Source organism: Homalodisca vitripennis, chromosome 8, assembly GCF_021130785.1.
Source record: "Homalodisca vitripennis isolate AUS2020 chromosome 8, UT_GWSS_2.1, whole genome shotgun sequence".
NCBI classification, from domain to species: domain Eukaryota; kingdom Metazoa; phylum Arthropoda; class Insecta; order Hemiptera; family Cicadellidae; genus Homalodisca; species Homalodisca vitripennis.
The window spans coordinates 64,533,229-64,559,367 of record NC_060214.1 but is presented as its reverse complement, the minus strand read 5'-3'; the positions used below and the strand labels follow the sequence as shown (position 1 = coordinate 64,559,367).

The 26,139-nt window shown below is 34.1% G+C and overlaps 1 protein-coding gene across 1 annotated transcript; it reads left to right on the top strand.

Annotated features, from left to right (window-relative positions):
• Positions 1-163: 163 nt before the first annotated feature.
• On the top strand, positions 164-24,383 carry LOC124367636 (putative phospholipase B-like 2). Its single transcript, XM_046824614.1, has 9 exons — positions 164-417; positions 1,072-1,321; positions 6,006-6,100; positions 17,391-17,543; positions 18,188-18,413; positions 19,717-19,856; positions 20,482-20,658; positions 20,876-21,046; positions 24,047-24,383. Exons 1-9 carry the CDS (start codon positions 227-229, stop codon positions 24,309-24,311), a joined length of 1,668 nt encoding a protein of 555 aa, XP_046680570.1. The 5' UTR covers positions 164-226; the 3' UTR covers positions 24,312-24,383.
• The last annotated feature ends 1,756 nt before the right edge of the window (positions 24,384-26,139 follow it).

Below are 26,139 nucleotides of genomic sequence, written 5' to 3'. Positions count from 1 at the left end.
TTACTCAGTGATTATATCGACGAAGCTTGTCAACGTGTCCATTATAAGACCTAATTGTTGAATTCTAACAGTAAAGCGTATCTAACACAAGTATGATTGATAACTAGTTTAAGACTGATTGACGTAAGATTAGTCTTAAGTTGCTCTCAAATGATAAGAACAGATTTGCACAAACTTTTCAGTTTCTAAAGTTAATTTTCATCGTGCACAGATTCAAAACAGAACGATGTTGAAGATTTTAGTTTTTTTGATTATAGTGTGTTGCAGTTTTGTTGTAGAAGGGAAGTTTTTGAAGAAAATTGAACGTGTTGAGGGTAGTGTAAATGCCTATGCCTATACAGAAAATGATAATGACGCCATTCTTCACTCCTCAATTTTGTGTGAATTATACTACAACAATACTTATTCTAAACTTGGGTAAGTAAAAACATTGTGGGTATTGCAGCTGCTACAAGCTATAGCATTTACCAGATTGTTTTATGCAAACGTAAAAAATAAGAAAATTATATTTTCTCGTGAGAATATTAAAAGTAAACAGAATTATTGAAACTAATCACTCTGCCTAAATAAAATGTTACGTAACTAGTATAAAAGATATGGAGGATTGGCACAGTTGAATAAATAATCTTAAAGTGAAAAATATCAACATTGTTAATCTTTTTCTGCTTTGTATCCTTGGTGGAAGTAAGTTGGTTTTAATGGAAAAGACATATTTTGTATACTTCCACATAAAATGTATTAAAAATTTTTAATACATTTTATGTGGAAGTATACAAAATATGTCTTTTCCATTAAAAATTGTTGATCTTTGCTACAGAAACTGATAAATTTAATAACGTTTAAAGATTTGGCATCTGCAGATGTTAAACCTACAACGCAAGGTTACTTCTTTAAGGCGTGTTAACGTTTATATAAGATAATCTAGGTTAATTTTGTGAAAATTAATTGTAGATAATATTTTAATACCATAAAACAACTTAAATTTGAACAACTTCGATTTAACCTTTTAAATCCAACATAAACCTCCAAGTAATAAAGTGGTAGGATTTGAGCAAACTTGTGTTCGTCTAGGTGGGATGTCATGCAAGTCCAAACCAACCCTACAATCCAGTCTGATACAGATCAAGCGAGGTGTGCTGGAGAGTTGGAGGGCTTAGTGTTGTACGAAGCCATCTACATTCACTACTATAACAATATCAAGCAGTGGTGCAAGGGTCGGCAACAATTGTGTGACAAGGTTTATGCCTTTCTGGACGAGCATCTCGCTTGGGTCAATCAGACAATCATCGATAAGGACGGATGGGATCCTGAATGGCATCATGTAAGTCGGAAATTTGTGTCACCAGTGACAAAGGACTCAAACAGTATGAAAATTATTGTAAAGTATTAGTTATTAGTTAAACAGGAAATATAAATCATTCATATGGACGAGATGTGCTGAGGTCCGGGGGAAATTTCAGTTAGTTCTGTCTGAGGTCCGACGTGCGTCAAGTAAGCTTGATTTTTACTCTTTACATATTTACTACCTAGTACCTGAGCACACCAGATACAGCCTCACGACGGCAGTCCGTGCCCTCGCTTTTTCAGTGTACCAATTTATAGCATTGGGATGAATCACATCTTATGTAACTACAGTAATACAGTAAACATTACTACGTGGTTGCCATTTTCTTGTATGATATAACCACAACTGTAGAAAATGAGCACTGCTTAGCTGAAAAATGTACGGAAATATATAAAGTTAAACTTTATTATGCATGTTAATAATATAACATACCTAAGTTTTCACATGGTAGCCTGTTTATGCGCTCAGTAAGTTCTTTGTTCACAAATTTAGTAAAATGCAGTTTCGTATCTCGAAATCTTGCTCTTGAATCATCTGTGAGACGTATTTAAAAACGTAGTGTATTGTGGGACTACGTTTAGGTTGTGCGTATAAATACGATAACCGCAGAGAGGAATAAACTCACGTTAAGGTGAGTATGGGAGTCGGCCGTTATTGTCAAATAATAAAGTTAGTTTCTTTTATACTTGTGAACCAAATGGAAGTTATTTTATGAAAACGTTTTGTATGCTACAAGAGCGATCGTAACAACGTAGTTACTATACAGGTATATATACGTAATATAATAGAAGGCAATAGTTTTCAACTATTTGAAAACAGTAAGAAAGATCAGAAACGAACGTGGAAAATTTTGAAAGAAGTGACTGGTCAGAAGGTTATTAATACTAATGTAGATGTTAAACTGGAAATTGATGGTGTAATCTTTAGTGATCCATGTGAAGTAGCGAATAAAATTCAATGACTATTTTTTATCAGTGGCTGATGGATTAAGCAGGTGTGGTGATAATCAGGACATTCATTTGCTTGACATAAAAAAATAAGTTTAGTGAAGTTTCTATAACACAATCCATTTTTATAGATCCTATTATAGAGAATGAACTTGTAAGAACTATTGAGTTATTAAAAAAACGGAAAATCCCCTGGTATTGATGGTATTAGTTCCACATTAATTAAGAAAACCTATAAACAGTTTCTGCCTGTTTTATTGTATATTATTAATTTTAGCTTTTCAATCGGGCGTTTTTTTCCGGACAAATTAAAGAAGGATTAGTGATTCCAATACATAAGAAAAATGAAAGAACAGATTGCAATAACTATAGACCTATATCCTTGTTATCATCTTTTTCAAAAACATATGAAAAAATTAATGAAAGTCAGGCTAATAAAAATTTCTTGATAAAATCAGATTTTTCAGTAAAAATCAATTTGGATTTAGACAAGGTCTAAATACCGAGATTGCTTTGATAGAATTTATGAATAGGGTATCTAGAGGTATAAATGATGGAAAACGGGTTAGTGGTCTATTTTTAGACATTAAGAAAGCGTTTTTGACACAGTAAATCATTCAATTATTGCTCAAAAAACTTTTCAATTGTGGTATAAGGGGAGTGGTTTATGATTGGTTTCAAAGTTATTTATCCAAAAGAAAGCAGTGTGTTAAAATCAATGGAAATATTAGTCAGTTTGGTGAGATTAAACATGGAGTTCCTCAAGGTTCAGTGTTAGGGGCTACATTGTTCTTAATTTATATAAACGACTTATGTAAAGGGGACTTCCATGGACAAGTAGTTTCCTTTGCTGATGATACAGCTCTGAGTTATGCTGGTGACAATTTTAGACGAAATTGCACTAGACATGAATTCTGATTTGGAAGCTTTGCGTTGGTGGTTTTACCAATAATAATTTTAGTCCTTAGTGTAAGTAAAACCAATTATATAAACTTTAGCCTCAGAGGGAAATTGGTTTTTTCTGATAAAATTGTTTATAAATGCGCTACTTGTCTCTGCAATGGTGGCAGACTACATTATATAATAACACATTATATAATGTAGTGAAATATTGTGCAGAGATAAAACAAGAAGACAGTATTAGATATTTAGGTGTGATATTGGATTCTGAATTAAATTGGAAAAACACATATTTCATCGATTAAAACAAAGTTAATAAATATTCTTAGGATCTTTTACTTTTTTAAGAAGGATGTGTAAAAATGGCCTAATGAGGACACTTTATTTTTCTTGGTTCACAGTCGAATAAGTTATGGTATAGAGTGCATGGGGTGGAACTTACATAACCAATTTAAAACCACTCATAACAATGCAGAAGTATTTTGTAAGAATAGTAGCTAAAGGAAATAAATATGACTCCTCTTGGCCAATATTTTAAGATCATTAAAGGTATTACCAATAAGAAATATGTATGTTTATAAAGTTATGAAGGTTTTTTTTAACAGAAGTAGGAATAGTCATGATTGTTATAATGCATATAAAGGAAAATTAAGAAATTCTGATAATGTAGCTGTACCTAGACCATCAAAAACCTTTTTCACTAAAACATAACTTTTTAGCCCCTCTGATATTCAATAGATTGCCTAATGAAATAAAAATTTTAGATACTTCACACAAATTTATTAGAAAACTCAAAGATTGGCTAATCACAGTGCAAGATATAAATGAATTGCTATTTGAAATCCAAAGTTGAAAAATTACTTCTACAATTACTGTGATTTTTATAAATTATTCTATACTATTTGTATGCAATGGTGTGTGTGTGCATGTATTTTTTGTGAATATGCAAGTGTAATGTGAATGTATGTGTGTATTGAGAATATGTATGTGTACATGTTCATAGTTGTATTAGTGAATATAAGGATACATATTGATGATATTCTGTTGTGAGATTTGTGAAGGAATTCTTGTGCTTGAGAATAGGTCGGATTTTTTTTATTTATTAATGTTAATATTCTAGATATTTACGTTTAGTTAAAGCGGTTAATTTTGTTAACTCAAGATACAACTTTTTTTTGCTAGGTCTCTCATATTATATTGTTCAATGAGGCCTACTTATTAAATTGTTTATATAATTCATAATAATGTCTTTTATAAGAATTCAAATTTCATATACTATTTTAATTCTTAGGGAGTTGGGTCAATGATACTGGAATATAGAGCCCTGTATTACTTGACGGTAATTTCTTATCCAATAAGTACACGTTATTTTCCTCCAATCAGGCTTTGCCTTGGAGGTTTCATTTTCCAAAAACAACCAACAAAAATAATGTTCATTGTATTTTCCTTTTAACTAACTGGTAAGTGTAAAATTAATTGGTCAGCCTGAGCAAATAATTTTTGTTTTGTATATACTATTTTATGTTTTTTTATATATGCTATGTAATGTTTACCTTATTTTGAATTATTGTATTACTGTTGGATTTATTGTAATTATTTGTTGTTATTTGGAAATAAATTTATTATTATTATTATAATACACAATAGTTACTATCAGGGTGTTAGAAAAGTCCCCACACGGGCGTGATAATACCTGAACGATTACGGGTAAAACAATAAAACTTGGTACTGCACGTACTTTATAAGCCATTTTTTATAATGTCAGGGGGATGGCCTGCAAGGAGTTAGAAGGAAACCTTTAATCGGTCGGGTAGTACTTAAAATTAAAGGTGTTAATTAGTAGAGTACAATGGCGCAAATCCGACCTCAAAAGGTCCACTCTTTAAAAAATGACGCTCGTTTAAATTTGTAAATATTTATGATGTTATGTTCTGTTCTAGATGGTTTTAATAATCTTGTCTTGGCTCGAGTTGTGAAAGTTAAACTTAGTAAATGAATTCTGGACATAAGAAATAGTTTTTAAGGTAGTTAGTGACTCTTCACATCCAATAAAGGATGGTCTATAAGGAGTTCGGCAAAAATATTTGACATAAGGTAAGAAGCATTTAACATGGCTGAAGATGTACATCATTATAAGGGCGTTGTTTAGCAGAGATGAACGATAAAGGGAATTATAAAACTGGCATCTGTTATTATAATAGACAGTTCTTATTTTTAGTTCAGCCTTTGGACTTTACTTCATGTACATCTTGCACTACAGTTTAAAACGATGTACATCTTGAGTTATGTTTACATTAAAATATTTAATTATGCTTACGTACGTGTGCGTGCACTTATACTTGCATATAGTTATGTCTGAAGTGAATGACATATTTTAAATTACTTACTAGAATAAAACACGAGTGAAGAAAATTAATTTCTTATAAGTATAAAATGTCACATAATACACAAACTCGCGCGTAGAAGTTTTATATATTTTTCTTTGCTTTTTTTCTGTGGCCTGATTACAAAATGTCCCCAAATATGATTATAAATGCATGTAGTTCCTTGTGAAATGTAAAAATACTGTATCAAATTATTCTTTCTATTTACATTTATTTTTGTCTGAAAGTTCTCTTAAAAATGTGCCTAACTTTTTTGTGATTCAAAATTAATTCAAGCAACCTAACACCGATTCATGCCTTAATTTTGGTCTATTAATGTTTTAACACAGAAAGAAAAAAGACGAATGACTGTTTTCTGTGTTTAATGTCATAGAAGCAATTCCTCTTTAAACGTACTGTTATTCACAATACACTAATTTTGTTTTCAAGGTCAACGTTTTCTTGAATCATATGATTGGTCTTCAGTTGGGGTACATGGAGAGCCAGACTGATCCGAAGAAAGCTCTTACTTTAACCGATTTCATGTAAGTATTTTAATGTGATCTCAATTTTGATATAAGTCTACGAGGATGGTTAGTGCAGTCAGAAATATAAAAATATATATCGTATATTAATTTAGTTTCAATTGGTGGTATATCTTTTAAGGGACCACTTTTTAACAGCAACGAATATTTTTGTAATCTAGAAATAGGTGGTAACCTGAGGGAAACAAATCTAAGTAGTGATATATGTGCTGGAACCCTCTCTCTGTAATGTTTTGGCCAGAACTCCAGAGCAATTAACTAGTGTGTGTTTGTGACGAAAAAGTATATTTTTCTAGGCACTATTTTGAATTTGACCAATCCGATGCATTTTATACATCTTTAACATTTTTTCCCTTTTTCACACGATACATTAAATTTATTAGTAAAATACTCCGATAAACAATGTTTTCCTATGCTGGTTCATACTCTCTTCAGGAAAAAATTGCTTTGTTTCAGATTTTCTAATAGTGAATCCATATTTCATGTAAAACTTCTTTAGATTCTCTGTGTCACTTAGGTGATATTTTAATTATTACCTACTAATTAGGATTTAATAGGATTTAAATAATACGGCACATGTTCACAACACAATGTATTCTTCCAACCATCTTCTTAAATCTATCTTAAATGGAGCTGTGTGCCATTACAATACTGGTACACTGCCACATTCATATCAATATAGATATGTACTATATAAAATATACAACATATTACCAATATGTAACATCCTCCTTTTTTTAATAAAAATGATAAAACAACACAAACAGATTAAAGTTAATATAATTATGAAAATGGATGTTACCAAAAACTTTCAAACAAAAGTTATCTCTAAACAAAGTCATTCAAATGAGCAGGCTTTCTGATAGCCCGACCACATCTAGTTGTTTGGTTTTGCACTGGCCTATCAGGAACAACATTAGGTCTTTCAACAACATTTTTTATATTGTTATCATTTGGCCTACCCACATCATTTTCTACAATTAAATCATAATAATTATTTTTACCAACTTCATAATAACATTTTCTCAACATTACTCTATTTCTACGATACACTTGCCCATACATACTACATAGCTTCGTGGGGGAAACCTTAACTTTTCAATTACTTTACCACCTATCCACTTTTTACCTTTTTGAATCAAAACATTATCACCTTTCTCAAAACTACCAAGTGACTTTGATGTTCTGTCATAATATTTTTTAGATTTTTCATTTAGGCTACTTCTGTTGACATTAACTATTTTAGGCTTGAGGTCATTAGTATTTACAGGCAATTTTGACTTTAACACTCTATTCAAAAACAATTGTGCAGGACTGACATTCACATTACTAAGAGCAGTATTTCTGTAATCTAAAAGTAACAACTCAATATCCTTACCACTATCCTTGGCCCGTCTCAAAAGATTTTTGCATATTGCAACAGCTTTTTCTGATCTACCGTTACTTCTAGGATAAAATGGACTACTTGTCACAGTTATGAAATTGTACTCATTGGCAAAAGATTTGAACACTTGAGAACTATAGGGAACATTGTCTGAAACAAAGCGTTCTGGCACACCAAACTGAGAAAAAATATTTTTCAAAACTCTAATAACACTGTTGGCTGACTTATCATACAATTTTCTCAATTCTACCCAGTTAGAATAAGCATCAGTAACTACCAAATAATTTTGACCACCATAATCTAGTATGTCACTATATACAAATTGCCACGGCCTACTAGCCGTTTCGTAAGACATTAATGGTTCTTTTACGTTTGCAAACCTATATTTTTCACATATCTGACAGCTCAAAACTAGGTTTTCAATGTCTCCGTTTATGTTAGGCCAATATAGAATTTGCCTTGCTCTGGCTTTACATTAAACTACACCAAGGTGAGATTCATGTACTAAATTTAGCATACTTTGTCGCAAAACAGAAGGAACGATGATTTTGTTACGAAAAAATAACAAACCATCTTCATATGATATTTCATCTTTAACTTTATGATAAGTTTTCATTTCATTACTCAAACTTTTATATGAAGGCCATCCTTCATGTATGTATTTAACAATACCTTTCAAAACACTATCATTCTCAGTAGCACTTTTAAATTATAGTTTTTTACTTCAAGACATACTTAACTGATTTTTTAGGCTATTAACCATAACAGATTTCTCAAGTTCACTATTCAAATAACTTTCATTCTTTTCATTCATTTTACATGAAACTTTTCTATACAATAAATGTGCTAAAATATTAGATATTCCAGGTAAGTATTTAACTTCAATATTATACTTAAGTAGATTAAGTTTAAACTTTTGTAACCTATTAGAAACCTTATGCATGTTTTTTGAAACAATTGAAACCAAAGGCTTATGATCAGTATATACAGTAACCTTTTGACCATAAATACATTTATGATACTTTGACAGGGCAAAACACATAGCTGCCATCTCCTTATCTATTATGGGATACCTTATTTCTGTATCGGTTAACGCTTTAGAAGCAAATGCTATCGGATACCCTTGTTGAAGGAGACATGCTCCAAACCCAAAATTAGATGAATCAACAAAAATTTCACACTCTTTCTTAGGATCAAAGATTTTAAGCGATGTTGCCTCAGCAATCTTAGACTTAAGTTTTTTGAACGCTTCTGAATGATCTTTTGTCCACAAAAAATCAACATCTTTTTTTAGCAATTGCCTTAAGGGCTCAGTTAACTGACTCATGTTATGTACAAACTTAGATAAGTAGTTAGTTACACCTAACACACTTTGCAATTCTTTTTTACTTTCCGGCTCTTCTAACGCAACAATACTTTTGACACGTTCAGGCTCTGGAGTTACGCCTTCTTTAGAAAATATCATACCAAGATATTTGACACTGCTTACTTTATACTGTAATTTTTTAGCATTGAACTTAACATTATTTTTAACGCTCTTTCCATTACATGTTTTAAAACTTCATTATGTTCTTTTTCTGATTCAGTTGCAATTATGAAGTCATCAAAATAAATTCCTACATTAGGAATATCACCAAACATTTGTACATTATATTTTTGAAAGATTTCCGGACTTACTCTTAACCCAAAAGGTAGTTTGTTGTACTTATATTTACCAAAAGGAGTTATGAAAGTTGTTAACAAGCTACTTTCATGATCTAATTCAATTTGATGAAACCCATCTTTCATATCAAGTACAGTAAAACAAGACTTTCCTCTCAACAATAGTTCTAACTCATCTGCAAAGGGAATTGGATAAGGATCCAATTTTACACAATCATTAAGCTGAGCAGGATCCAAACATATACATAAGGATTTATTTGGTTTCTCTACTATTACAATGTTATTAACCCAATCAGTCGGATAGTCTACAGGTTCAATTATTTTATTTTCTTTTAGCCTATCAAGGCCCTCTTTTAGTTTAGGTTTGACTGATTCAGGAATTCTTCTAACAGAATTTATTACAGATTTAGCATTTTCTTTTAACTCTAGAGTCAATTTTTTAGGGAACTTTCCTACTCCAGTAAAGACATTTTTATGTTTATTTACAAAACTTTCTTTAGTATCTGAAGCTAGACCTACTTGCAAATTATTAACTCTTTTAATCAAATTCAACTTTACGCAAGCAATTAAACCAAGTATTGGGACACTTTCGTTTTTTACTACTACATATTTTATCCTGTATTTTTTACCATCAATCTCCGAGTCAAGAACAATATTTCCTAAACAACTTAACTCTTGATTGTCATAGCTTAGAATTCTACTATTATTAGGCTCAAGTCTTACCTTAGGTAACTTCAACTGATTCAACACATGTAATGGTAACACATTGCACTGCGCACAACTATCAAGCTTAAAACTCACATTTTGATAATTTATTTTCACATTTTGCATCCACGACAACACTTCCACTTTCTTCTCAAGACGGTTTACCTCTCTGGATACATCTGCTTTGGACTGGACCTCCCTGGACACCTCAGCTTTGGACTGGACCTCCCTGGACACCTCTTCTTTGGACTGGACCTCCCTGGATACATCTTCTTGGAATAAGGCGCCTATGAAAATATCTTCCATGTCTTCTCGCTCCATCGTAGCTTCATGAACGGGTTTCTTAAGTTTTGGTTTATTTTTATTTGCTCCATAACAACCAATGGCATAATGGTTCATAAGTCCACATTTCCTACAAGTTTTTCCATACGCAGGACAATTAGCCCTAGTATGCTCAGTTCCACATTTTAGACACTTATACGTTTGTCCTTTATTAAAATCTTGACGAGCTCCTTGACCTCTTGATTGGTCGCTTAGTTTTTGGTTTGGACTAAAATTATTGTTTTTAGGCCTATCATTAGTGAAATACTTAGGTCTTATATAACCTTTCTTCTTGATTGCATGCAAGCCTACGCTATCTGCAGTACCTAGGCATACCTTGCCTTGAATCACCTGTGCTTGCTGCCTACTCAGTTCAGCAGCTCGACACTGATTCAACGCCTTAGACAAAGTTAAATCGCTTTCTCTAAGTAGAGCTTCCTGTAACTGTTTGTCGCTAATACCAATCACTACCCTATCTCTTATTAGACTGTCTTCGTCTTCTTTAAAATCGCAAAGTTTGGCTAGAGCTTTCAATGAGGTAACGTAATGATCTATAAGTTCATTTTCTTGTTGTATTCTACTAAAAAAATTTATACCTACAGTACACAACATTCTTCTTAGGATTGAAGTATGCATCATAGAGTTCGATCACTTTTTTGAAAGTATCTGCTTCGTCTTGTTTAAATGTATTATAAATTTCCATACCTTCATCCCCTATGCAATGTAAAAGCATTGCTACTTTAACCTTGTCTTCTTTTCCATCATTGCCTGATGCAAGGAGGAAATTTCCAAACTTTTGTTTGTTTTTTTCCCTTGGGGCGGCCTACTGCCATGCACTTAAGCCTCAAGGGCTTTTTGCGCACCCCGGAAACACCATGAGGCCTACCAGTCTACAACTTCAGCAGTTCAACAAACCGCCGAAAACAACCTATCAGGTCCTCCTGGGAAAATTCACCACCCCTGTCCATGCTACCAAACATGGCATACCGCTCTCTTGCTATTGCAGAGCAATCAAAGAGCAGGTGCTCAGCAGTCTCCTCCTGCTCATTACACCTTCCACAGAGCGGATCCTCCTGAAGGATGCCAACTCTGTGTAGATGCTTCCTCAGGTGACCATACCCCGTAATGAGACCAATGACCTTAGAAGACATTGATCTGTTTAATGAGAGAAGGTCCGAAGCCACCTTGGAAGAAGGTGACTGTAATACCATTCTACTCACTCTCAAACCCGGATGCAACCTCCACCTTCTCCCATGCTCCGCGCAAATCCATTTCGAGACAACCCTAGAGGATTCACACCTTGGAACACCGCAGAACGGTTGAGGGCCCGTCATAATTGTTGCTGAGCCCTGGTTGGCCAGGGCATCAGCTCTTTCGTTCCCAAGAATCCCCTCATGACCAGGAACCCAACAAACGGTTACATTGTTGATTCTGGCAAGGGAGGAAACGGTCTGATAGCAATCCCAAACCAGTTTGGATTTGATTGCACAGGAATCCAGCGCCTTCAGCGCTGCCTGACTGTCCGTTAAAATGTTAATCGTTTTGCCCCTATATCGCAGACGAAGATTCTCACGAGCACATTCCATAATGGCTGCGACCTCCGCTTGAAAGACTGTCGGACACTGACCCATAGGAACCACCAGCTCCCTACATGGTCTCACTCCCAGAATTCCAGCGCCTGTGCCGCTTTTTGTTCTAGAGCCGTATGTGAACCATTCGAGCTCCGCTGGTGGAAGAGGTTTCCTTCCCTCTGACCAATCATCCCTAGAGGGTACAACAATCCTAAAGGGTTTGTCAAAGGAAAACTGTTGTGGCATCTGATCAGAGATCATGTGCAAAACATCCTCCTGTATCAGAGTGCTAATTCTGCAGTGCCCACCGCTGCAGCCCGACCAGAGTCCCATCTGCTGAAGACAGTAGGCACTCCTCCTGGCCATAGCTCGAATGACAATGTCCAGGGGGGCGAGGTTAAGACAACAGTCCAGAGCCGCGCCTGGCGCACTGGGAAAAAGCCCCAGTGATAGCGATGCAGGCCATCCTTTGGATACCCGCCAGACGTGCTACCACAGTCTTGGCTTCCGTTTTTGGCCACCATACGACAGCTCCGTACATTAGTGCAGGTCTGACCACGGAAACATAAAGCCAGTACAAGAGTCTCGGCTTCAGTCCCCCTATTAACATTACTTAAAAACAAGGTTATCGCGATTATTACTTCACGACACTACTTTTACAGTATTCACACCTCACACCATGTTTAATATCACTTAGGTGATATTTTAATTATTACTTATTAATTAGGATTTAATAGGATTTAAATAATATGGCACATGTTCACAACACAATGTATTCTTCCAACCATTTTCTTAAATCTATCTTACATGGAGCTGTGTGCCATTACAATACTGGTACACTGCCACATTCATATCAATATAGATAAGTACTATATAAAATATATAACATATTACCAATATGTAACACTCTGAAAGATACAATTCATTCCAAATAATGTGAAATACAGAGTAATAAAGCGTGTAGCTGATAATTGTTGCCAGTCCTCAATAAATTAGACTAACTGTAAGTAACAAATAATTATTGTTTACGTACAACTAAATTCGCAGATGTTCAGTCATATTTATGACTCTTATCAAACCGCTCACGATATATTATCAACCCTAACGTAAGACAAAGTAGTAATAATTTCTGAAGTCAGGAACCAAATATGATATCAACGACTTGAAGGCGAATTGTGTAGTGCTGCCAATGATGAACTACCAGATTGTTACTATAGGCAATGAACCAGCCTATTTTTGTATAACGAAATGGTCATAATGATCGGTACTCGTTGTAGTTACATGTGTTTATGCCTTGGAAAATTACAACTAAAGTCATTTTGATTAGAAACAGAGTTCGTTCTTCAAGTATTCTTTAAGAAAATGAAATGTCTCTCCAGCAACCAGGTAGTTTGTTTCGTCTGAAATATTAGGGAAGGGATGCTTTTTTTATTTATCCCATCATTAGGTTAAACAGTTTAGCTCCAGCATTGGTTTCTTCCTAAAGAGTATAAGACGGTGAGATGGTATATCGAGATTTGAGGATTGTGTTATAATCATGACTATCTAGGTGTTTTGTTTGAATTGAGAAGAATAGAACAGAAAACTCTCTTTATTGCAGGAATATACAAACTCAATTTCAAATGAATTGAAACAAATAACACATGATTAAAACAGTTCACAAATAAACAATAATTACTTACAACTAACAATAATTACTAATAAAATTAAAATATGTACTATAAATATGTAAATTCCTGCAAAAGGTAGCCCTTACAGGCATGAAGCCCAGTTATAAGGGAACCCTATGCTAAGGTTTGCCTCCCCAGTAAAACAAAATTAAATAAAATCCTTATATTAAATTGAAAAACAATGACTTTCATAATAAATTTAATATCTATGTAAAAGAGTTTGCCAAACTAAAAATAATAATGGTAAAATTAACACAAACTTATTAATTTTATCATAAAAAATATAAACATATATTATAATATAGTACTTAATTTTATAATAACAATTTATATAAATATACCATTATATTGTATTTTAAATATACTAGAGCTAAAAAAATAAAATATTACTACATTTATAAGGTTTGCGAAATCATATTAAGACACTTTCTCTTAAAATCCATAGTTTTTAAAGATATATCTAAACTACTAGCAACATTGTTTAGCAAATTAAATGCCGTCAACAATGGTGAAGTGCTATGCCTCACCGTTCTAGCATACTCCACGTAGAGCAACCTACTGATGTTATTTTTATGATGTTTATTTTATGATGATTATTTCTTATGATGTTTATTCTTTGTTCTCATTTCAAACTCCGTTCGGTGATGTAATAAAAGATTTTTAGAAGTTAATTGTACAGTTTGGATTGTAATATTGTACATACATTTGGGAAATAAATCAATTCAATCAATCAATCAATACTTGCTCGTCTCGGGCACATGCCACGGCACACCCGCCAGCAGCTCGGGGTCATCCACGGACCCAGACATGACACCCTTAAGAAAAACAAGGCTTGCGACCTTTCTCCTTACATCCAAACGATGGAACTTAAACATCTCTAAGAGCTCTACATATCTGACTGTGTATATAGGATAAATACGGAATCCAAATACCTTAAAAAACCAAGTTCTTAAAAAACGTTTCTGAACTCTTTCAATAATTTCAATATATAAAGCTTAATGAGGGGACCAGACAATACTTGCAAACTCAAGTTTTGATCTAATTAATAACTTGTAAAGAGTAGAAAAGTATGTGGATATTGAAACAAACTGCAAGTTCGAGTTATAAATCCAAGTGTGCTGAGGGACCTACTGACCGTATTGACAATATGCTCACTAAACTGCAAATCTGATGTCATTATAACTCCCAAATCTCTGAATCTTCCAACTATTTCTAAAACTGTGCCATCGATATTATATGGAAATAAAACTGGATGTAACATTCTATAGAATGACATAGTCGAACACTTAGATACGTTCAACATCAATTTATTGCAGCTACACCACTGATTAAGTGATTCCAAGTCGTTTTGTATAATTGCGCAATCAGATGGCAGTTTTACTAATGAAAAAATTGTTAAGTCATATGCATACAATAGAAAATTACTTCTTAGAATGTAGGTAAGATCATTAATAAATATATTAAAACAAAGAGGACCTAAATTACTGCCTTGAGGAACTCCAGAGGGGGCTAGGAAGGAATCGGACTTGTATCTCTGGAAGGAAACAAATTGTCGTCTATTTTTAAGGTAAGAGATAAAAATTCTATTATTTCAGCTTAAAATCCACAGTAGTTCATTTTCTTCAAAAGAATAAAATGGTCAACCTTATCGAACGCTTTTGACATGTCCGTATAAACAACATCGGCTTGATGCCTTGAGTCCAAAGCTGAAGAAGTAAAATGAACAAAATTCACCAGATTTGTACTTATAGAACGCGAAGGCATAAACCCATGCTGACAACTGCTGATATATTGTTTCATATAAAAGGATACATGATCAAAAATTATTAGTTCAAACAATTTAGCTGGAGTACATAAAATAGCTACGGGTCTGTAATTGGGGATTTCAAATCGGCTACCCTTCTTTAATATTGGAGTTATTTTAGCGATCTTCCAACAATCCGGAGAACACTAAACACAGGTTAAAAATATGACAGAGCGGTCTCTCAACAAATTCTGAACAACCTTTGATAGTGTAATTAGGAATCAAATCAGGCCCGTATGAACGCTTAGACGGAAGTTTTCGAATCGCGGCAGAAACCTCGCTCACAGAAATGGAACGTAAATTAAAATTATTGACTCCATTCATGACAGGAGATTTATTAATCATGTCTGGGTCCAAGAACTCCCCGCGGTCGTAAACCGAACTGAAATATCGAGCAAACCCAGTCGCTGCGCTCAGACCATCATCAAACGTCTAATTTCCCCAGACAAACCGCTGACCCACGGGATTTATTTTGGAAATATTTTTCAATTAATGAAACTCAAAAACATTTTAGATCACTCACAAGATTCTCCACCTTGAGATTATCGATAACGTCGAGGCATTTGTCAATATCTTCTCGTTGGGCGTTAATTAAAACCTTTACTTCGTCTATCTTGTCATGTGTAGAATCGATCGACTTTTCCCATGGCTTTTGATTCCTCACGAAATTCACGCATTTCCTTTTTTGATTCCTCACGAAACTCACGCACTTCCTTAACAAGGCTTTGCAGTTGAGTACTCAATGAACTCAAAATGTCACTCTCACTCATTGATCTAGTCTTCACTGTAGGTTGTTTTTCTGGGGAGGCATGACGCAATTTGCTCGGCGATAAGACAGACCGGTTAACCTTGAACTGCCCAACTCCGCCCGTCGCTGCTGCAAAAACCTGAAAGTACAACTGAACACTTGAAAAAAAAACTACACTTTCCTTAGACAAAACTTCATGAAACTTTAACACTAACGTAACAACATGTATATCTAACACTATGCTAAGTTACACAATCATCCGCTAAAGATAAACCACTTAAAACAAGACGAACAAGCGGAGCCGAAACAAACGCAGTCTAGCCTGAACTCATCGTCTCTTATCTCTTATCTCGTCTCAAGAAGACTCAATGAACAGTTTACTTTTGAATAAAGATTGGTACCATTGAAGGAATATCTAGTCTATTGAAAGTTGTTCGGCAGCTTTTTAGAAACTCTACAAATGGAAGGCATGTAACATATTTTTTTGCTACGTGAGAACCATTTGAGAAGATGTAGCAGACCCTCATCCAGGGCTTTATAAGTACCTAAATGGGATTTAAGGAGTGTAATGTAAGCAGCTCTAGTTGCAAGTGCTTACTTGCAAGAGTCTGCGAATGGGAAATGTTTCTGTATAACTTCTGACATAATTTGGTTAACAAGAGGCTTCCATGTTAGGCTCAAATATAAAAATAACAAATTACTTGTGGGTTTACAAGAGTAGATATTCTCACGCCTGATTTTTGCATTGGGCGTTAAACATCACTTAGACACTCTTCTGCATATAGGACCAGGTTGTCTGAAATAAAATAGTTGCTTTATAGGATCGCCTATCTATAAACACCAATAACTGTTGCTTGACACAAGAGCGGTAATGTTTTAGGAGGAACTACCTGGGTATAATTTTACCATTATCCTAACCGTAACAGAAACTTTTGCATTTCGATACAACAAAAATTCAAAAGAAATTACTACTGAAAATTAAGTTCATTAAGATAAGTTTACTTTATTTTTTATGATTACAATACAAGGATAAATATTTTTGGTAAATATGTCTTTCAAAATCCCCTGGATCAGCCACTGGCTTGACATCTGTTTGCAATAAGCGTCCGATACGTTAGTTTTCTGTGACTCTGTGTAGTTTCTTAAGACTTTGAAAAGTCAGTGTTTCAACAAAATAATTTAGTTTTATAAACCCTCAAATAAATGGGATGCATGAGTTATTAAAAAAGATAGCTTTTAAAATTATTTATTTGGTTAAAAATGTATGCCCTTTTTACTTTTTATTTTTATTAGATTTCTATTTCTTTTAGAAGATATGATAAAGTATTAGGAAATGAAACCCTAAAGATAACTTTAATAATACAGAACAATATGCCTATTGAGAAATAAACTCGCCATAACTTAATATTAAATATTCTATTTCAGAGTGATGAATTTGCAAGTGGACTTGGATGACGTGGCTGCTGCTCTTGAGGGTGATATCAGTGCTAAAATTAGGGGAGATACTCGCTGCTCTGCCATCATCAAGATGCTTCCTAACAACGAGGATCTTCTTATCGGACACAACACTTGGACGAGGTATTTAATTCTTGCTAGGTATATATTACCCATAAAATATTTTTGGCAATATTACTACTATAGTTAACACCGGAACTCTTTATATTCAGCAGCAACGTAACTTCCAGGACCAGACAAAACACACTGTACACCGTAAGGTGAAATTTGTTGTAAACTTGTATAAATATGTAATTTAGCAACTAATTCTGAATATGAAACTTTTAGTTTGGAAACGCCGAAAGGTGTAAATGCGATTTTTCTTTCGCCCACAGATCTGAGAAAATGTAATTCCATTTCTAATTTTAAGCCACATGTTTGGCTTTTGTTGAACATGTCCAGTAAGGATACGAGAAATTAAGAACATGTCATTAAGTATAAAATGTAATTAAGCATCGGGATATTTTTCTCCAATATCTTTTTAAGTTAATGTTTTACTTAACACATGTTGTAGAACACTAAGGATGCCTTCTACGTACAGCATTCTATTTCCATTGCAATTCTTTCTAGTAAACAGAATTGGCGTCATAAGTTAGGTAACAACATGTGAAATATTAATTTCTCATACAATTGAACAGAAAAACAGTTATTGCTCTGTAAGCCGAAGAAGAACCCATGCAACTAGTGATGTACATATGTTACTTTTCAAGTTAACTTATGTGTTTCAGTTACAACCAAATGTACCGAGTGTTGAAATGGTACGATATGCCACTTCACACCAGTGCCCGTTCAAAAATGTTAGTGCCTGGGAAGACAATTAGCTTTTCTGGCTATCCCGGTGTTATTACATCAATGGACGACTTCTATCTTGTCAGTTCTGGTCTCATCGCCATGGAAACAACTATCGGTAACAGCAACGCCAGTCTTTGGCAGTTTGTCAAGCCCACTGGTCAGGTTTGTCAAGACATGTCAAGATGTAGCTATATTTAAGAGGTATCATCTGCTTTCGGCTAGGTTATGTTTTTATACCTATATATAATTTTTAATCACAGCCTTTTAATGTGCTTTAACTGAAGAGTTTGTTAATAACTCAAAGAAGATAGGATTTTAAATGGTAACATTGTAACAACGCTAAAGCAGTAACGGTTATAGATTTTGATTTTATAATTATATTGGTATAGATTTTTAACAATATAATTATGAATTATGACTGAAGAGAATGGTGTGTATTGGAATGAAATATAACTGAAGAGTGTTTAATGGAAGTAATATTTCATCTTTTTATAAAAAACCATATAATATTTATATATTTAATATTCAGTTGTGCTTAGACCTGATTTCAAGCCTTTATGTATAAAACGTTACAGAGCAGTGTTTTTTTATTTGTTTTCTTGTCGAAATGAGTGTATATATATATATATATATTTATTTATTTATAGTTTAAAATATAGTTATAGTAAAATATATATAAATAGCTAAATATAGTTTATATAGTTAAATAAAAATAATCCAATTAAATCCTGATTGCACCACCTCCAGAATAAACGAATTGTTGTTTTCATACATAAAATTTAATTGGGTCTTCTAAAACCTTAAGCAAACTATCTAAACACTATACGTTTAAGAGTTTAAGGTGGTCAACTAAAAAGGATGCGGAAAATATAGCAAACATCTTTATTTTCATACTAGATATTGTAATTCATCAGTTCAACATTACAAGAGAATCGTGAACATCTGAATTGGTGAGCCGTTATAGTTGCAGTAACATGCCAAATCACATTTAAATTGTTATTTAATAAGAAGCTGTTATGCACATGAGGTTTGTGTCATGTTAAACCATTTAATATAATATGAAAGTAACAGGTTAATAAACACCGTAGTGCGTTTAACAAAAACTTCAATATTTTGACAAAATCCTTTATTTATTGGTTGGAATAGGAGTTAAAAGTTTGGCCTACCTAAGTTCATTTTAAAAGCACAACCTAAATTTTCCTGCATATAAGGGATATTGCGGCATAAACCACATTTTCAAACAAATGGCCCAAATATGTATATCTGTACTGAAAATAGATTTTGACATTTTTACAGTTTTTTTCTTCTGTCCTATAGATTGAGATGGAAGGTAAACAGGTATCAATGTCAAATTTGATACAAAACTAAACCAGTGAAACGGATACTGTATGAATCTAAAAATGTCATTTGTAGAATATTTACCTATACACACTGACTTCAATTTCACAATAAACGTTTTTCACAGATTTTTGAGAGCGTGAGATCATTGATGGCTCTTCGTTTGGCCAACAATGGTCGTAGTTGGTGTGAGACCTTCACAGGATACAACAGTGGCACATACAACAACCAGTGGATGATCATAGATCTCCACAAGTTCACCACAGGGTAATCGAAGATATTCTTTTTTTAATCGTTCTAAGTGAGACGTGGACGAAATATTAAAATGCACAGGAAACACGTGTTCATTTTTAGAGAATTTGTGTGATTCACTTCAGCAAAATTTCTTCACTTCATAATAGGCTGTACAGTGTGGGAAACTTAAATTATTCAATTATTATTCACGTTTATTACATTAAATCAAAAAGTTTATCAGTATTTAACACACATTTGATAAAATATTGTTACTTGAGTTTACATTTTCCTGCAGCCAAATAATTAAAAACACTACTTCGATGACAGTTTCGTGTATACACTAACTTTTATATTAATGATAACAGTCAGAGTTTACATCAGATAATCTACATGCACTTAAAATTTTCAAAATTATCTCTTGAAGGCTTTAATAAATTTTAATGTCATCATACAAGAAGACTAATGAAAACTTGTTTTCCAGTTAAAGTTAAAGATAAAAAATAAACGAATTCACTAGAGAATCCTACAATCCAAAACATATTGAAATTTTATGTGGGTGCGAATTACAGCTTAACAGAAGTAACAATCAACATGATTTGCATACTCTAACGGGTTATAACAAATAAAATAAGATGTTAATGTCAAAGGAAATTCACAGAAAACCACAAGAAGGACTACTGTGGGTGTTGGAGCAGATTCCTGGGTATATAAGGTTCCAGGATCAAACAGCCCTTCTGCTGCAACAGACCTACTGGCCTAGCTACAATGTAGCTTTCTACCCGGATGTCTTCAACATGTCAGGAAACCAGGAGCTTGTGGATCAATATGGCGATTGGTAAATATTATATTAGCAGCCCAGCATCAACAATTAACTCGAATGTTTACCTAACATATTATACTACTGTATAGCAATAGCACCATCATTCATACTCTTATCAAATATTATTGATGAACTAAATAATTCACAATGGATTCAAGTGTTAAAAAAGATTTTAATCACTTTAAATGCGTATAGGCTAATTTATAAAATAAATACAATTTGTTCGTTTCAGGTTTTCATACAATGATACGGCACGAGCTCTCATCTTCAGGCGTGATCATTCAACGGTAAAAGATTTGGACTCATTGATGAAACTACTCAGGTCCAATGACTACAAACATGACCCTTACGGTCAGTGCAACTGTACACCCCCTTATAGTGCAGAGAACGCTTTGGCTGCAAGGTAAATGAGTTCCCCCGGGTTTAAAATCGTGTAAAAGTAATGTAGTATAAGTTTCTTAGATAAAAATTATCAGAAAATGAATTAATTGCCAAAAAGGTTACAGATTTAAAGGCAGCTGATAAATAAGGTAGAACAGCCAAAGAGGCCCTTCTCCTATAAATCGTAAAAGATTTGGTTGCAGGTCAATATTGTTTATCATTATATCTTTCTTACATTATATTTGTATGTTAAAAATAATTATCAGTGTAGTTGTGAAGTTAGTCAATTTATCTATTTTACAAAGTAAACTTCAAGAAAAAACATCATCGTACCCAATACAATCATTAGAAAACCACAAAAACGGGCATTTCTCACTGTGACATCCCTGAAAGCTCATATCCTCCATTACGGATACGAAAACTTCACTCTTATTGGTGATCTCCAAGCATCTTGATGCAATTGATCAGTAGCGTAGCCAGAAATTTCGTTCGGGGGGGGGGGGGTCCGAAAATTTGGGTCCGAAACCGGGGGATCTAGGGGACGTTTTGTGTGTTATTTGCCAATGAGTTCACTGGTAAAAGGTAAATACCAAAAATCTAGAGCTTTAGTAACTACGCCTTATAGAAAGTGGAAAGATGTAATAGGCAAATTCAACTCTCACAGCAACTCTAGTACCACAAATTTTCTCTGAAGGCACCAAAGTGATGTTGGATTCACTGGATAAGAAAGCAAAAGAACAAAACAGAGCTTCACTCAAGCGTGTAATTGACACAACTATATTCTGTGGAGAAAATGAAATTCCCCTCCGGGGACATTGGGCCACTGACGGCCGAAAACCCTTTAGAAAACGAGGGCAATTTTCGAGCGTTGCTCAGGTACAGATCAAACTAACGGTCGGAAACCTTACCTAAATCAGAAAGAAAAAGAACAAAACAGAGATTCACTCAAGCGTATAATTGACACAACTATATTCTGTGGAGAAAATGAAATACCCCTTCGGGGACATTGGGCCACTGACGGCCGAAAACCCTTTAGAAAAGGAGGGCAATTTTCGAGTGTTGCTCGGGTAGAGATCAAACTAACGGTTGGAAAATGTACCGGAAAAACTCGGCTACTTTGGATTTCACTGATTGAGGTATTTATGAATGAGTTATAATGACGATTTTTTTGTATCATTACACTGTAGACGAGTATATAACTATCGGAAAAAATATCAAAAAAATTTCTTTCGGTCGGAAATAAAATACACCTGAAAAACTCTAATGATTATAACTTTAACTACTTCGGACTTCAGTTATTGAGGTAAACGTGGTAATTTTGATTGAGTTATGACGACGATTTTTTGTTATCATTAAACTGTACTCGAGTACCTATATAATTATCGAGAAAAAAAATCACTTTCGATCGGTAAATAACGAAGAAAAGCTCTCTACAGATTAAAGTTTTGACGATTTTGGATTTCACTAGTTGAGTCTTTGAGATAAAAGTGGTACTTAGAATTATGTTAGAACATTGATTTTAGGTATCAATTGAACGCCGACTAATACCTATATAATTATCGAAGAAAAAAAAATCACTTCCGGTCGGATAATACACCGGAAAAACTCTACTGATAAGAAGTTCCGACTACTTTGAATTTCACTGACTGAGGTAGTGATTTCATTTTCCTTAGTATATTCCGATCGGAAGTGATTATTTTTGTTTTTTTCTCGATAATTATATATTTATTAGTCAGCGTTGAATTAACACCTTAAATCAATGTCCTAACATAATTATAAGTACCACTTTTACCTCAACCACTCAACCAGTGAAATCCAAAATCTGAATCAGTAGAGCTTTTTTCTCGGTATTTTCCGGCCGGAAGTGATTTTTTTCTCTATAATTATATATGTATTAGTCGACGTTGAATTAATACCTAAAATAAACGTCCTAACATAATTATAAGTACCACTTTTACCTCAACCACTCAACCAGTGAAATCCAAAGTCGTCAAAACTTGAATCTGTAGAGAGCTTTTCTTCGGCATTTACCGACCAGAAGTGATTTTTTTCTCGATAATTATACAGGTACATTGTACAGTTTAATGATAACAAAAATCGTCGTCCTAACTCAATTGAAAACACCACATTTACCTCAATCACTGAAGTCCAAATTAGTTGAAGTTCTAATCAGTAGAGTTTTTCAAGTGTATTTTCCGACCAAAAGTGATTTTTTTATATTTTTTTCGATAATTGTATACACGTCTACAGTTTCATGAAACCTAAAATCAACGTCGTAACTTAATTCTAAGCAGTCATTTTACGTCCTCAAGACGAATTTGAACGAAGTGGTCGCTAATTTAAACTGTTCGCCGTATTACGGTTCAGGTTACTTTGCGACGTCACGTGACTGCGTCCTATAGAAATACCGTGATTACACTACACTATCCGAAAGGCCGAGCCCAAAAGTATCGTTTGATACTTTATGATTTAAACGATAGGACAATTATATTTTTAACAACGGTCACTTTAATCAATTAAATCAATCAATTTAATGTTTGTAGACAAGAGTAATGATAACTCTTCTTTTTTCTCCTGTTCCATGCTTTATTTTTTAATATGTCTTAAAATTTGGGGGGGGGTCTGAACCCCCTGGCCCCCCATCGCTACGCCATTGCAATTGATGATAATGATATCATTAATGATAACTGAGGGAAATCACCCACACATTATAATCCTTTAGTTAACGTGTCATCAGTTACCGCTAGGTAATAGTCTCCAGTATCACTAAGGTCAATACTGTCGTTAAAGGAAGAAAAGCCGTTAAAGGCACACAATCATTTTGTTTCCCTGTACTATTCCATAACCCGTGTCCTACAGAAAAGGTACAACCGGTTAGTAAAATATGGTACCATTAAAACATCCCCAATAATGTTAATCAGAGGACGTAATCGCCTCCATAATCCATAACTACCTATATTATGCCACTATATCTTAGTAAAATCATAAACCTTCTTATTAACATTGTATTTTCCGTTTACAGAAGTGACCTTAACCCGAAGAATGGGAAATACCCTTTCCCAGCATTGGGCCACCGCCCACACGGAGCCATAGATGCCAAGGTTGTGTCTCCTGATTTGGCGCGGAACATGTCATTTGTGGCTGTCTGTGGACCTACTACCGGGACCAACCTGCCTCCTTTCAAGTGGAGCAAGAGCGGATTCAAGCACTTACCCCACAAAGGCCAACCGAACACCTTCACGCATTTCCAGCCTATGTTGACTCCTTGGATTGGACCTCTGTTTTAATTCATCTCAGAATGTTGTACATGTAGACAGATATTTTGGTTGAAATAAATAAAACATAATTGTATGCCATTACTTTGATCAATTGCCTGAAGCTTACTTTAATTTTCCCACGCTCAACTCCCAGATTTAACCAGTAACGAATTAAAAACATGTAATCCATCATAAATATTATTTAAACACTGTTATGAAACCAACTTGAATGAAGAAAACTATGAATATTTTTACATATCTTACTCCAATCTGGTGGCTTCCTTAACATTTTGATATGGCATTTGAACAGGGACTTAAGGAAAAACATAGAAATGAACACTAACATCCCTAAATGATCTATTCTTTCTCAGGCTACAGTCCAAAAACGAAAAAAAAACAGGCCTTCACAACACAAAACCTTATAAACGATTATTATGAAAAGTTTCATGAACTTAATAATAAGGATTTCCCCTTATATAGAACAGTACAAAGGGTAAGATCCTTCCTATACCATATTAAGCTTTTCAGACTAACGTATATGTATATTTTCTTCATGGTGAAACAAAACAAAAAACTTAACTATCACACTGGAAATACCTTACAATGGAAGTGAGATGAAAAGCATTCGCTTTTTGACCGAAGTAGAGAGTTTTTACGAGAGTTACAAAGGAATTTAGGTTTTTATCGGGGTTATAAGTTAAACGCAAATGTAGCATCGTAAGTTTATTATATGGTCGGAAGTATACACATTTTAATCGAAGTCTTCTTCTTAGACCTACGTATGTACATATGTTTTCTTCGTCGGGACAACAAGACACACTCTACTATGCCACTGGAAATATCTTAGACCCGAATTACTTTATAAGGGCTAGAAGTAAACGCTTTTTGACAGAAGTAGGTTTCTGGAACCTGTGTATTTGTATGTTTCATTGAGGCAACAAGACATGATGTATGCGTATATACGTTTGAAACATGTCACAGGACTTCATCATATGTGATTTTACTATGTAGTATATAAGGACTTTGATTTAGACAAATTGCGTGTAAAGTCACGGTTAACAGCTGTGTATTAACGGTTGACATCAATTTAAAGTAATTAATTTCAAACTAATTTAACAATATCAGGCAAATGTATTAAAATAAAGTGGATAAACTTAATAAGTAGTAGTTTGGACACAGTGTTTAGGATATGCTATTATTATCAATGTTTTTATTCATTAAAATATATCTAATTTGGTGGGTTTCCAGCTCTTACAGTAATTTTTAGACTCGTCTTAAATTTCCTAGAGACTTAAAAAATGATGTCTCAAATCACGAATACAGGGCATATCATTCCTAACTGATATATCTGAGGCGAGTGTGATCTTTGAGTCACACTGAGCGCAATATACTGTAAAAGTAGAAAAGGCATTCTAAATAGTTATCGGGCTGTTGCTCTTTTCCTCGTCTGAGATTGACAGACTGTTATCACAGCTTATAAATTTAAAACAGAACTTCGCTAACTGAAAGGGTGTAAACGGTCCGCCGGCCACTGCATCCTCTCCACCATCGTGGGGGGGGGCATAAAAGCTGTTTTCACACTGCTCTGTTTACGCGCTGCCAATAAAGATGCCTTAAAGACTTTGTATTGTGCCTTAGTATGCGAAATACTAGAATATGGCTCACTAGTGTGGAATCCTTATCAGAAATTCCTCATTAAGGAACTGGAGAGTATTAAAAAATATTTGTCAGCGTGGTAGGTGTCAGGTAGGGGTTTCCCTACCAGCAAGTTTCCATTGAAGGCCTGTTTTGAGATCTGGGGCCTCACCCTCTTGTGAACCGCCGTGTTACTGCTGACGTTGGCATACTACATAAGATT